This window comes from Pan paniscus, chromosome 7 (assembly GCF_029289425.2).
Source record: "Pan paniscus chromosome 7, NHGRI_mPanPan1-v2.0_pri, whole genome shotgun sequence".
Taxonomy (NCBI): domain Eukaryota; kingdom Metazoa; phylum Chordata; class Mammalia; order Primates; family Hominidae; genus Pan; species Pan paniscus.
This window is the reverse complement of record NC_073256.2, coordinates 46,395,852-46,408,489: the sequence shown is the minus strand read 5'-3', so window position 1 is coordinate 46,408,489 and position 12,638 is coordinate 46,395,852. Positions and strand designations below refer to the sequence as shown.

Sequence of the window (12,638 nt, the reverse complement as noted above, 5' to 3'; positions counted from 1 at the left end):
GGAAGATTTTGTGTGTCTGCTTTTCTAACAAGCTCTCTGGTGATGCTGACAGCCCTGGTCTTCAGACTGCACCTTGAGTAATCAGCTATCAGTTCTAAAGCTAAAGCAATGATTGGTACCTAGAGCTGACAGGGTTCTAGCCTCTGCTTGGTGGTGCAAGGAGCAGAGAGAGTTTGCTGGCAAATTCCTCCGGGAATGATCCCCCCCACCGCAGTGTTGACGTCACTGCAGATATGCATTGCTCCTCCCTTGATGACCACGTTCCCATTGTATTGGTCCTCCCGTGACTGGATGTGAACCAGAACCCCCTGGTGAAACACCAGCTAGAGTTTCAAGATCCTATATATGTATTTGGGCTGGGTCACCTTGGAACTGTTTTTTATTTGTTAGTCTTCTTTATTTGCTTTGGGTGTGACTAATCCCACAGAGCCCTGGAGCTTGCAGCCTTTTCCTGGGTAATTTGTAAACCGATGTGTCTTCCAGGAGACGTTTAATCTGCAAATCATTCTCTGCCTCAAAGGGCTTATTGTGTAAGAGCTACAGCTATCCAGGCCAGGAAGAGGCTCTGGAGAAGAAACAACATCCAAGGAGGTGGCGGAAGGGGCCTCTCCTCCCTCCTCCATCCCCGGATTCACTGCATGGCAATCCCGTGACAACAGGGGCTGAAAATGTCTACGTAACAAAAATATGTTCAAGCCACTTAGTTCATCTGTTAGAGCCAAACAGCAAGGAAGTGGTCTAAATGTTCCCTTGACATTCTTTGTAAAGGGATTTTACCCATGTACTTCAAGAGTGAATGACAGAGTTTAAGACTTTAATAGCCAGTCCTGGCACTGCCACTAAAAAGGAGAGGTTGTCTGGCTTCTGACACATAGCTGATATTTGTAGCTACTGCCATCATCACCAACAATTATCGTGATTCTGCCCTCAAGAAACTAATCCCAGAAAATAAGTATGAGGTCTTGGGGGGGCATGGAGAGGGCAGCTGGAAGCCCCTAGGTTTGAGTGTACAGCAGAGCCAAGTCAAGGGCAGACACAGTCATGCTCTCTCTTCTCCTTCTCGCCCTCCTGTGTATCCGCTTATAAGCTGTGTTTCCCTGTCTCCACAGGCACTGGGAGGATCTGGATGGATGACGTTGCCTGCAAGGGCACAGAGGAAACCATCTTCCGCTGCAGCTTCTCCAAATGGGGGGTGACAAACTGTGGACATGCCGAAGATGCCAGCGTGACATGCAACAGACACTGAAAGTGGGCAGAGCCCAAGTTCGGGGTCCTGCACAGAGCACCCTTCCTGCATCCCTGGGGTGGGGCACAGCTCGGGGCCACCCTGACCATGCCTCGGCCACACCCCATCCAGCATTCTCAGTCCTCACACCTGCATCCCAGGACCGTGGGGGCCGGTCGTCATTTCCCTCTTGAACATGTGCTCCAAAGTATAACTCTGGGACCTACAGCCCGTCTCTCTCTTCCACCAGGTTCCTGCATGAGGAGCCCTGATCAACTGGATCACCACTTTGCCCAGCCTCTGAACACCATGCACCAGGCCTCAATATCCCAGTTCCCTTTGGCCTTTTAGTTACAGGTGAATGCTGAGAATGTGTCAGAGACAAGTGCAGCAGCAGAGATGGTTGGTAGTATAGATCATTTACTCTTCAGACAATTCCCAAACCTCCATTAGTCCAAGAGTTTCTACATCTTCCTCCCCAGCAAGAGGCAACGTCAAGTGATGAATTTCCCCCCTTTACTCTGCCTCTGCTCCCCACTTGCTAGTTTGAGGAAGTGACATAGAGGAGAAGCCAGCTGTAGGGGCAAGAGGGAAATGCAAGTCACCTGCAGGAATCCAGCTAGATTTGGAGAAGGGAATGAAACTAACATTGAATGACTACCATGGCACGCTAAATAGTATCTTGGGTGCTAAATTCATGTATCCACTTAGCTGCATTGGTCCAGGGCATGTCAGTCTGGATACAACCTTACCTCCAGGTAGCACTTAACTGGTCCATTCACCTAGACTGCAAGTCAGAAGACAAAATGACTAAGACCGTGTTCCCACCTGAACTTATTGTCTTTACTTGGCCTGAGCTAAAAGCTTGGGTGCAGGACCTGTGTAACGAGAAAGTTGCCTACTTCAGAACCTCCAGGGTGTGAGTGCAAGGTCAAACATGACTGGCTTCCAGGCCGACCATCAATGTAGGAGGAGAGCTGATGTGGAGGGTGACATGGGGGCTGCCCATGTTAAACCTGAGTCCAGTGCTCCGGCACTTGGCAGTCACGGTTAAAGCCAAGTCATGTGTGTCTCAGCTGTTTGGAGGTGATGATATTGCATCTTCCAAGCCTCTTCAGGTGTGAATCTGTGGTCAGGAAAACACAAGTCCTAATGGAACCCTTAGGGGGGAAGGAAATGAAGATTCCCTGTAACCTCTGGGGGTGGGGAGTAGGAATAAGGGGCCTTGGGCCTCCATAAATCTGCAATCTGCACCCTCCTCCTAGAGACAGGGAGATCATGTTCTGCTTTTTACATGAGGAGCAGAACTGGGCCATACACATGTTCAAGAACTAGGGGAGCTACCTGGTAGCAAGTGAGTGCAGACCCACCTCACCTTGGGGGAATCTCAAACTCATAGGCCTCAGATACACGATCACCTGTCATATCAGGTGAGCACTGGCCTGCTTGGGGAGAGACCTGGGCCCCTCCAGGTGTAGGAACAGCAACACTCCTGGCTGACAACTAAGCCAATATGGCCCTAGGTCATTCCTGCTTCCAATATGCTTGCTACTCCTTAAATGTCCTAATGATGAGAAACTCTCTTTCTGACCAATTGCTATGTTTACATAACACGCATGTACTCATGCATCCCTTGCCAGAGCCAATATATGTATGCATATATAAACATAGCACTTTTTACTACATAGTTCAGCACATTGCAAAGTTTGCATTTAAATTAAAAAAAAAAAAAAAAAACTAAAGGTGAAAGATGCCACATTGAACAAACTAAATTCCCAACCCGGTTCTGGCAAAGAATCCAGTTATCCCTTCCATGAAGACGCACATAACTCTCTTACTTGGTCTTTTCATTAGGGAGAACATAAGTCTTGTTTTACATCAAATAAAAACAATGTTAAAAAGTGTGTGAACCTTAAAAATGGAAGTCTACTAGTTTACATACCTACTTCAGAGGACATGGAAATGACCATGGGCCTGCATTTCAGGGACCAAAGCAAATTAGGCCTGGCCTAAAATACATCAGACCTTTTGTAAGAAAGAATTTCAATAAAGCAAAAAACATGTCACAAGCTTTCCATTACATACATTCCTTCTCCTGAAAACCTGGTGAGGGTGGGGAGGGTTGGTGAATTTGGATGATGTGATCATTTTTCAGTGGGGATTGGTAGTGTGGGCAGCTTATAGGAAAAGCCACCCTAATATTTCTGGATGATAACACTGTCTTGACCAAGAACATGAAGGAATGTGATGGCTCAAGCCTTATTTGGTAACCAAAGGAAGTGGGTCCCAAGCAACAGAACAATCACCAAGGCCCATCTTACAAGAAAACTGCTTTTGCATTCAATAGAGAAAAGAACACCTGTCTATTTCCTCCTCACATCTCCAGAGTCCTCACTTGGGGATGTGCTTCCCTCCGGAGTTCCGTTCAATGTAAGAAGATCGTCCAGAGTTAGGTAGCGCATCTGTGAAGTCACTGGCCCCATCATCTAAGGACAGGCAGGAATTCCAGGTACAGGACCTGAACAGTATGTGGGGATGGCCCAGGTCACTGCACGGTCCTGGTCACATGCTTAAAGTGGCACCTCTGGGAATAATGTGCTGAGATTGCTACATGATAATTTGCTAAGTCAACAGAGAAAAGTTGACTTCCTGGAAATCCACAAAGGAAGCACCCTTTTGTTTCTCCTCTAAAAGTCCTGGTGGTGCCCCCACCCTCCCAAATCTTTGTGGTTCCCATTCTGTAAACAGGTTCCATGGAGAAGAGCCATGGAAATACCTTTTTCTGCCCTCTTTAAAGGGCAGATACCTTTTTCTGCCCTCTTTAATATCTAAAAGACACGATGACTGACTTTATCTTGAGTGCCTGATTTGGGGCTTACATGTGTCATAGTTAAATGCACCCACTCTTGTGCCCTGGACACGTCTCTAATGAGATACCACTTTCTCACCCATAGGAACCCTAGAGTTTCTTCAGCGACATTGTGTGATGATAGTCATTTTTTTTTTTTTTTTTTTTTTTGAGACAGAGTCTTGCCCTGTCGTCCAGGCTGGAGTGCAGTGGCTGAATCTCAGCTCACTGCAACCTCTACCTCCTGGATTCAAATGATTCACATGCTTTAGCCTCCCGAGAAGTTGGGATTACAGGCACACGCCACCACACCCAGCTAATTTTTGTATTTTTAGTAGAGATGGGGTTTCACCATGTTGGCAAGGCTAGTCTCAAACTCCTGGCCTCAGGTGATCTGCCCGCCTCAGCCTCCCAAACTGCTGGGATGACAGGTGTGAGCCACTGCGCCTGGCCTTTTTGTTTGTTTGTTTTTTTGAGACAGGGTCTCCCTCTGTTGCCCAGGCTAGAGTGCAGTGGCATGACTTGGCTCACTGCAACCTCTGCCTCCTGGGTTCAAGTAATTCATGTGCCTCAGCCTCCCAGGTAGTTGGGATTATAGGCATGAGCCACCATGCCCAGCTGATGTTTGTATTGTTAGTGGAGCCAGTGTTTTGCCATGTTGGTCACACTGGTCTTGAACTCTTGACCTCAAGTGACCTGCCCACCTCGGCCTTCTGAAGTGCTGGGATAACAGGAGTGAGCCACTGTGCCTGGCCCAACGGTTATTCTAACATTTCTATAAAATGTCAAATGTGTAAGTCACTTGTCTTCTTAGAATAGCTCTTCTTTAGCCCTCTGGAGAGCACACCTTGCCTTAACCCCTTGCCTCTCCTTCCCCCAACCTGTAGCTTTTTGGAGCTGGAGGTGAGGGGCAGTCCTGACTGACCGGAGCTTTGTTATTTATTCCTCTCCACCATCTCCCCCGACTAGAACAGGCTAAAGAGCTCTCAGCTCTCAGGAAGAAGGACTTTCTGTCCCCTGGGTAATTTTTCCGCTCTGGCTGAGGGAACTTCAGTGGCTCCCCGGAGAGGGGTTGTGTGAGCTCTGGTCATGGTTCTTCCCTCAGAAGTTGTCGTCGTGCCCCTGGGGTTTCCACATGTTCGGATTGGTTTCAGCCAAAGACTCAAGAGAAATGTATGCACTTTTCTGGAACTTTCTCTGTGTAGTTTCCTTCTCTCAGGGACTGTGCCCTGCAAATTCTAGCTGCCATGGCCTCCTGTCACCAGTCTTGCCCCCTCACCTCAGCAAGATTGCCTGGCTCTGGGCTCCCCTCCCTGTGCCACCCATTATCCCATGTCTGAATTGATCAGTTGCAAGTATTTCATGTTGTTTTCTGGTTATGACAGAAGGAGGGCAATTCTGGTAATGAGTACCCTTTCATGGTCAAAAGCTGAAGTCTTCCCTGTGGGTATTTCCTGGTTGAAGAGAATCATAAGGGAATGGCCTGGACATGGAAACAGGTATGTGAAATGTATCCAAGGACACTAGAGAAAAGATGTTAAATAGACATATGAAAGGTGTGATATCCCATGGTATCTCTTCTTCTGGTCTTTTCATTTGGGAAAAGAGAAGTCTTGTTTTCCATCAAATAAAAACAATGTTAAAAGTGTTTGAAAGGTGTAAAAAGACCTATATCAAACATCTCAATGTGAAACTATTATGTCTCGGTTGAAAAATATACTGGTTGGTATTAACAGCAGATTCGAGGCCACAGAAGAAAGGATTAGTGAGCTTGAAGAAACAACAGTTCAAAATGAAACACATGGAAAAAAACTGGAAAAAACTTAGTAGAATATCAGTGAATTGTGGAATAACCTCAAGTGGCAAGTATATGTATAATTGGAGCCCATGAAAGAGAGGAGGTCAGAAAAAAATATTTTAAGTAATGGCTGAACTTTTCTTAACTTTGGTGAAATCTGGAGACCCACAGATCCACAGAACTCAACAAACCCTGAGCCCAAGAAAAATGATGAAATTCTACACTGTTACATTATAACTAAATTGCTTAAAACCACTGATAAAAAAAGTCTTAAAAACAACCAGAGATGGGGAAAACATTACGTAGAGGGGTGCAAAGATAACAATAACAACAGATGTCTCTTTGGGAAAAAAATGCAAGCTAAAAGACAGTTGTGACATCTTTAAAGCACTGAGAGAAAAAAAAAACTGTCAGCCTAGAATTCTTAACCTAGTAAATATATCTTTCAAACACAAAGGTGAAATATAGTTTTTTCAGACATATAAGAGCTGAAAGAATTCATTATCAGCAGACCTGCAGGCACTACAATAAATGTGTTGTTTGTTTAACTTGTCACTGACAAAGCTCAGATGCACTACAAAAAATGTTAAAGGAAATCCTTCATGCAGAAGCATAATGATACTAGATGGGAATATGGAACTACAACAAGATCAACAGCACTGGAAATGGTCACTACATGGGTAAATAGAACCAATTGTTTTTGGCATTTAAATCTCTTCGAAAAATAATAAATTGGCCCAAGCCAAAGTGATAACAATGTCTTGTGTTGGAAAAGATGTGGAGCAACTGGAACTTTCATACATGCCTGGTGGGAATGTAAAATGATACAACTACTTTGGAAAACAATTTGGCAATTTTCTTAAAGAGTTAAACATATACCTACCATACAGCTCGGCCATTGCAATACTAGGTATTTACCCAAGAGAAATAAAAGCAGGTGTTCACGCAAAGACTTGCATACAAATGTTCAGATAAAGCTGTAATAAACAAGAATGGGACAACGTAAACATCCACCAGCAGGTGAATGAACAGACAAATTGTGCCATATCCATACAACAGGCAGAAGCATGGATGAACAAAGCTAAAAGTTGGAACTTTAAAAAGACTAATGATATTGACAGACCTGAAGCAAAACTGATCAAAAAAGAAAAACAGAAGACACAAATTAAAAGCAGTAGGAATATAAATGAGGACAAAGTAGAGGCACTGCAGAGAAGAAAAAGAAAATTAAGATAGTATTGTAAATAACTTTTTGGGAGGCCAAGGTGGGCAGATCACTTGAGGTCAGTAGTTCAAGACCAGTCTGGCCAACATGGTGAAACCCTGTCTCTACTAAAAATACAAAAATTAGTTGGGCGTGGTGGTGCGTGCCTGTAATCCCAGCCACTCAGGAGGCTGAGGCAGGAGAATTGCTTGAACCCAGGAGGCAGAGGTTGCAATGAGCCAAGATCACGCCACTGCACTCCAGCCTGGGGGACAAGAGTGAAAATCTGTCTTAAAAAAAAAAAAAATATATATATATATATATATATATATAAGATATTATAATTTCCAAAGAAGATTTCCCTCTGTCTGTGATTAGAAAGAGGCTACTGGGAAAAAATGAACTTTAAAAGTAATAATCCAAAATACCACAGGATAGGGACATTTCCCTATATATATATATAACTTTATGCCAATGTATTTGTTGGGAAAATTTAAACTACAAATATATTTTAAATATCAAGACAGAATCAAGGAAAAAAACTTGAATAGTGCAATAACACATAAGGAAATAGACTCTGTAATTAAAAATCTTCCCACAAAGAAAACACTAGGATCAGATGCTTTAAAAGGTAAGCTCTAGCATACATTCAATAAATAGAACATCTAAATCTTGAGATCCAGGAGATTGCCCTTCCCTCTTCTGTCATGTGAGGACACAGTAAGCAAGCACCATTTATGAGCCAGGAAGTGGCCCTCACCAGACAATGAATCTGCCAGCACCTTGATCTTGTACTTCCCAGCCCCCAGACCTGTGAGAAATAAATTTCCATTGTTGATAAACCACCCAGTCTCTGGTAGCTTGTTATGGCAGCCCAAAACAACTGAGACACTAGGTATTTAATGTTTGAGAAAGAAGGAAGATCCAAAAGGAGAAAGAAACATCCTCTCTTTTCTGTACTAGAGAGACAGAAAAGAGAATTTATATGGTGGGATGGGGGCTAGGCATTACAGGGATGGACAGAGGGAAGGGAGTGTTGACTTTGTATTCTAGGGAATTGTCCCTATCCTGTGGTATTTTGGATTATTACTTTTAAAGTTCATTTTTTCCCAGTAGCCTCTTTCTAATCACAGACAAAGGGAAATCTTCTTTGGAAATTATAATATCTAATCAGTTATTGCTGGTAAATTGCACTGCTGGAAAAAATATCAGATAAAAATGTTAAATCCCCAAATAAAACATCTCAGCGGTGGGTAACTACACCTTGATGTCATTCATTGAGTGGAAACTTTATTATAATTAGTGGAGGCCATTTAGTAAAATAGATTTATGGAATATAGAATTAGAAGACCTAGATTCAAGTCTTAGTTCTACAACCTACTGGATAAACCTTGGGCTGCAGCATCATCATCATAAATGGAGGTATTCAATGTATCTTGTGTTATGAAGATTTTTTTAAAAGTGAAATAGTGTTTTATAAACTCTAAAGCATTATACAAAGAATATCATTTGTATAACAACATGGAAGACATTGGCCTTTGGTTTATTGGAGAGGTGGTCATTAGAATTTTAAATTATAGGAAATTGATCAACAATAAAATAGAATACAAATGCCTTGATAAATAAATACATTATAGAACCAAAATAAATTATGCTTCATTACATCACATAGAGTGGTATAATAATATCAGCCACATATTCACATGGATTTGCAAGGAAACATGGGATTTTTGCATTTTTAATCCCGCCCTGGGAGTCTGCACGTGAGACAGGAGGACCCCTTAGGTCCAGCTCTTTTCTGGAAGGGCAGACACTGGAGTATCTGTACTGTGGACAGCTTCAAAATTCACCACACAGACCATTTCCTCGTAGTTTTACTGGGTAACAGGCCAACGAGTTCAAGGGAACTTGAAGACCGGAGGGTAGAATAGGGAGTAAATTAAGCCGAATACGGAGTAAATTAAGCCGGGGGGTAAAAAAAGCTGTGTCCTTCCCTCCTTCCTCTTCATTAAGACCGCCATCGGCTCTCTCCTGACCTCTGCAGGCTGATGAGAGAAAGACAACTGTAAGCTTTAGGGGAAAAAAAATACAGGATGTTTAGGGCCAAGAGCAACTGCATTTCTAAAGCCGACTTATATGAGTTGTGCTTATATGAGTCTTCTAAATCTTATATGCACATTGTTGAAATGCAGATCCTCATTCAGCTGGTCTGGGGTGGGGCACAAAATTCTGCATTCCTAATAAGCTCTCAGCGATGCTGCAAGGCTGCTGTCCACACCCACGTGTTGAGTAGCAAGGCTCAAAGGGACTTTCAGGGCATTGAATGCGAGAGGTGGAAAGGATATTAGAAGTGCTCAATCTCCCTTTTTGCTGGTGAAGAAACTGAAAGCAGAGAGAGCAGGCAGGCACCACCACAAATGTATAGAACATGAGATATTTCATTTCCCTAAGCCTGGTTTCCTTGTTGGTAATATCTAAATATGTGAGCTTGGAAAGCCTCTCAAAGGGTAGCAGAATACAGCACTCCAAAATATACCACTTTGACATAAGAATTATTTTGAGCTGAAGGCAATTGAGAGGAAGCAAATACAAGGAAAGCTCTGTGCCCTCGCCGCTATGCCTAAAAGCAGGACACAAATTTGCAAAGGTGCCCCTCCTCCCTGCTCCACCAGGAAGGACTAAGTTGATCCCTGGAGATGACTTTTGACTGTTAACAGCCTGAAGACCACACGAGGGGAATCCACATAACAAACTTTATTAACTAGCCTGCATCTATATTTGACTTGAGGCAATTTGCCACCCCTAGAGACTCAGGATCCTTCTCCTTTGTCTTGTCACTTCTCTTTTTTTTTAGATGAAGTTTCGCTCTGTCACCCAGGCTGGAGTGGAATGGTGGGATCTTGGCTCACTGCAACCTCCATATCCCAGGTTCAAGCGATCCTCCTGCCTCAGCCTCCCAAGTAGCTGGGATTACAGGCGGGCACCACCACACCCAGCTAATTTTTGTATTTTTAGTAGAGACGGGGATTCACCATGTCGGCCAGGCTGGTCTCGAACTTCTGACTCAGATGATCTGCCTGCCTCAGCTTCCCAAAATGGTGGGATTACAGGCGTGAGCCACCACACCTGGCCTTTGTCACTTTTCTAAAAATGTATTATTCTTTGTTAAAGATGCCATATAAACAGGAGTTCTAAGTTACCTCTTTGAGAGTTACGCTTTCCCTGAGTTTTCTCCCATGCACATATGAGATATGTATGTTAATAAACTTCTCTTCATTTTTCTCTTACTAATCTCTCTTTTGTTACGGGGGTTCCAGCCAAGAACTTAGAAGAGTAGAGAGGGGAAATTATTTTTTCCTCCCCTACAGTTTCCAGCTGTAATATTTAATGATGCCATCACTTGCCCACAGCCACACTGCCAGACAGATCGGTGCAGGACAAGCCTTTGCCTCCTCAAATGATTAGGTTGGATGGCAGAGGCCACCAAAGATTAATCTGATCACCAGAAGCCGTGGGCATGAAAATGGCTGTTTTGCACGATAGATAATCTATACTTTTTCTGTTTCTCCTTGACATGCTGCTGGCTGGGGAGGTAACTAGTTCTAGATGAGGTAGGAGATGCTCCTGGTTTCCAAGTGAAATTGATATTTCCCAGATGGTAGGAGTCCAGTCCAGATTGCTCAGGGCTGGGAGAATGATGGAGGGAGGGAAGGTTAGAAATAATCATAAATTCTTCTTACTATTGTTTCTAGATGGAATAGCACAAAAAGGCCAACTCCCAAAATAGACTGCTCCAGGCTGTTATCCACCAGGTAAGAGGGGAACTGCTTTGAGCCTGACCCCTGCGCCCCCTCAGGATACCCACCTCCCCAGTGTGTGGAGACACCACCTCCCGCATGCCCCAGTTGCTCCCTGTAGCCATGCTATGGGGGGAGCAGACAGGACTATTGATTTTCAATTCAAAGACATTTAGAGGCAAATTCAACCAACTCTCAATTCTGCTAGGTGTAATTGGTCCAAGCTTTGGAATGAATTACCTTCAAAAAACAGCTGACGCTGCACTTAATAATCCAGGACCTTGGAATGGATCACCCCCAACCCACAACTAATTGGCAGAATGTGGAAAATAAGCACTAACTCATGGAATTCATTAACATTACCACTTAAAGGAATGGTTAAGCTATATGAATTTAGAAATGCAGAAAGTGACACTTACATGTATCATCTGGCATGGAGTAGTGGAAAATTCCCTGAACTGGGAAGCAGAAGATAAGGGCTCTGTCCCTGAATCTGCCACTTAGGAGATGTGCGTCCTTGGGCAAGCTGCTAAGCCTCTCTGGGACTCAAATTCCTACCTTTGAATGAGATGATCTCTCAGTTCCCTCCCAGATCTGGTATTTTATAACCTTGAAACCTATGTAGCCTAAGACAAAATTCACAATTTCTACAGAAAGATGTTACCAGTAAGAACACTCTTGTATCTTAATGCCATAAACAAAACTGTCTGTTCTGCTCAAGTTGATAGACGGGGCTGCCGTCTACATAGTTAGTGGCCTGTCATCTGGGGCCTCCATTGTATTCAGCTTTCTTTCCTCAGCAAGGAGCATAGTACTTGGCACATAGCAGGACCTCAAATGTTGAGTTCATGAGTAAATGAAGAGTCATGTCTTAATGTAGAAATTCTCAAATTTCAGCAAAGCCTAAGAATGCGATTTCCTTGATCCTACTCTTCCATTTACTAATCTATCTCCTCTTTAAAGCCACATCTCAAAAGAGATTATCTGGATCGGGCACTGTGGCTCAGGCCTGTAATCCCAGCACTTTGGGAGGCTGAGACAGGAGCATCACTTGAGCCTGGGCAACATAGCGATGAATATTTTTCGTCTCTACGAAAAATATTTTTAAAATTAGCTGGGCATGGTGGAGCGCACCTGCAGTCCCAGCTACTCAGGAGGCTGAGATGGGAGGATCACTTGAGCCCAGGAGTTTGAGGCTGCAGTGAACTATGATCACGCCACTGCCCTCCAGCATGGGCCATAGAGCAATACGCTGTCTCTAAAAAATAAACTAATTTTTAAAATTAGAAAATAAAAAGAGTTGACCTGCTGACTCCATTTCCTCACTCCCACTCCCTTCTCAGCATGGTCCAATCCATCCCCCCATTTAGGGCCATTGAAACTGTCCTAGGCTTACCAATGGCATCTTCCTTGGTACACCAAACACGTCTTTTGCAACCTTTATCATATCTGATCAGCATTCAACTCTGTTGTCTGCCTTCTTCTGTTTGTAGAAGAAGCAAAGCCTCGGCTGAGTGCAGCAGCTCACGCCTGTAATCCCAGCACTTTGGGAGGCTGAGGCGGGTGGATCACCTGAGGTCAGGAGTTCAAGACCAGCCTGGCCAACATGGTGAAACCACATTTCTACTAAAAATAAAAAAAATAGCCAGGCATGGTGGTGGGTGCCTCTAATCCCAGCTACTCAGGAGGCTGAGGCAGAAGGATCACTTGAACCCGGGAGGCAGAGGTTGCAGTGAGCAGGGATCACAGCATTGCACTCCAGTCTG

At 43.9% G+C, this 12,638-nt stretch overlaps 1 protein-coding gene across 1 annotated transcript in view; it reads left to right on the top strand.

Moving 5' to 3' along the window:
* The window catches only part of SCARA5 (scavenger receptor class A member 5), a 127,536-nt gene extending 123,888 nt beyond the window's left edge, over positions 1–3,648 (top strand). Inside the window, exon 9 of the mRNA XM_034965886.3 lies at positions 1,110–3,648. Within this exon, the coding sequence (XP_034821777.2) occupies positions 1,110–1,246 (137 nt within the window). The 3' untranslated portion in view covers positions 1,247–3,648. The remainder of the gene's footprint in view (positions 1–1,109) is intronic.
* Positions 3,649–12,638: the final 8,990 nt, after the last annotated feature.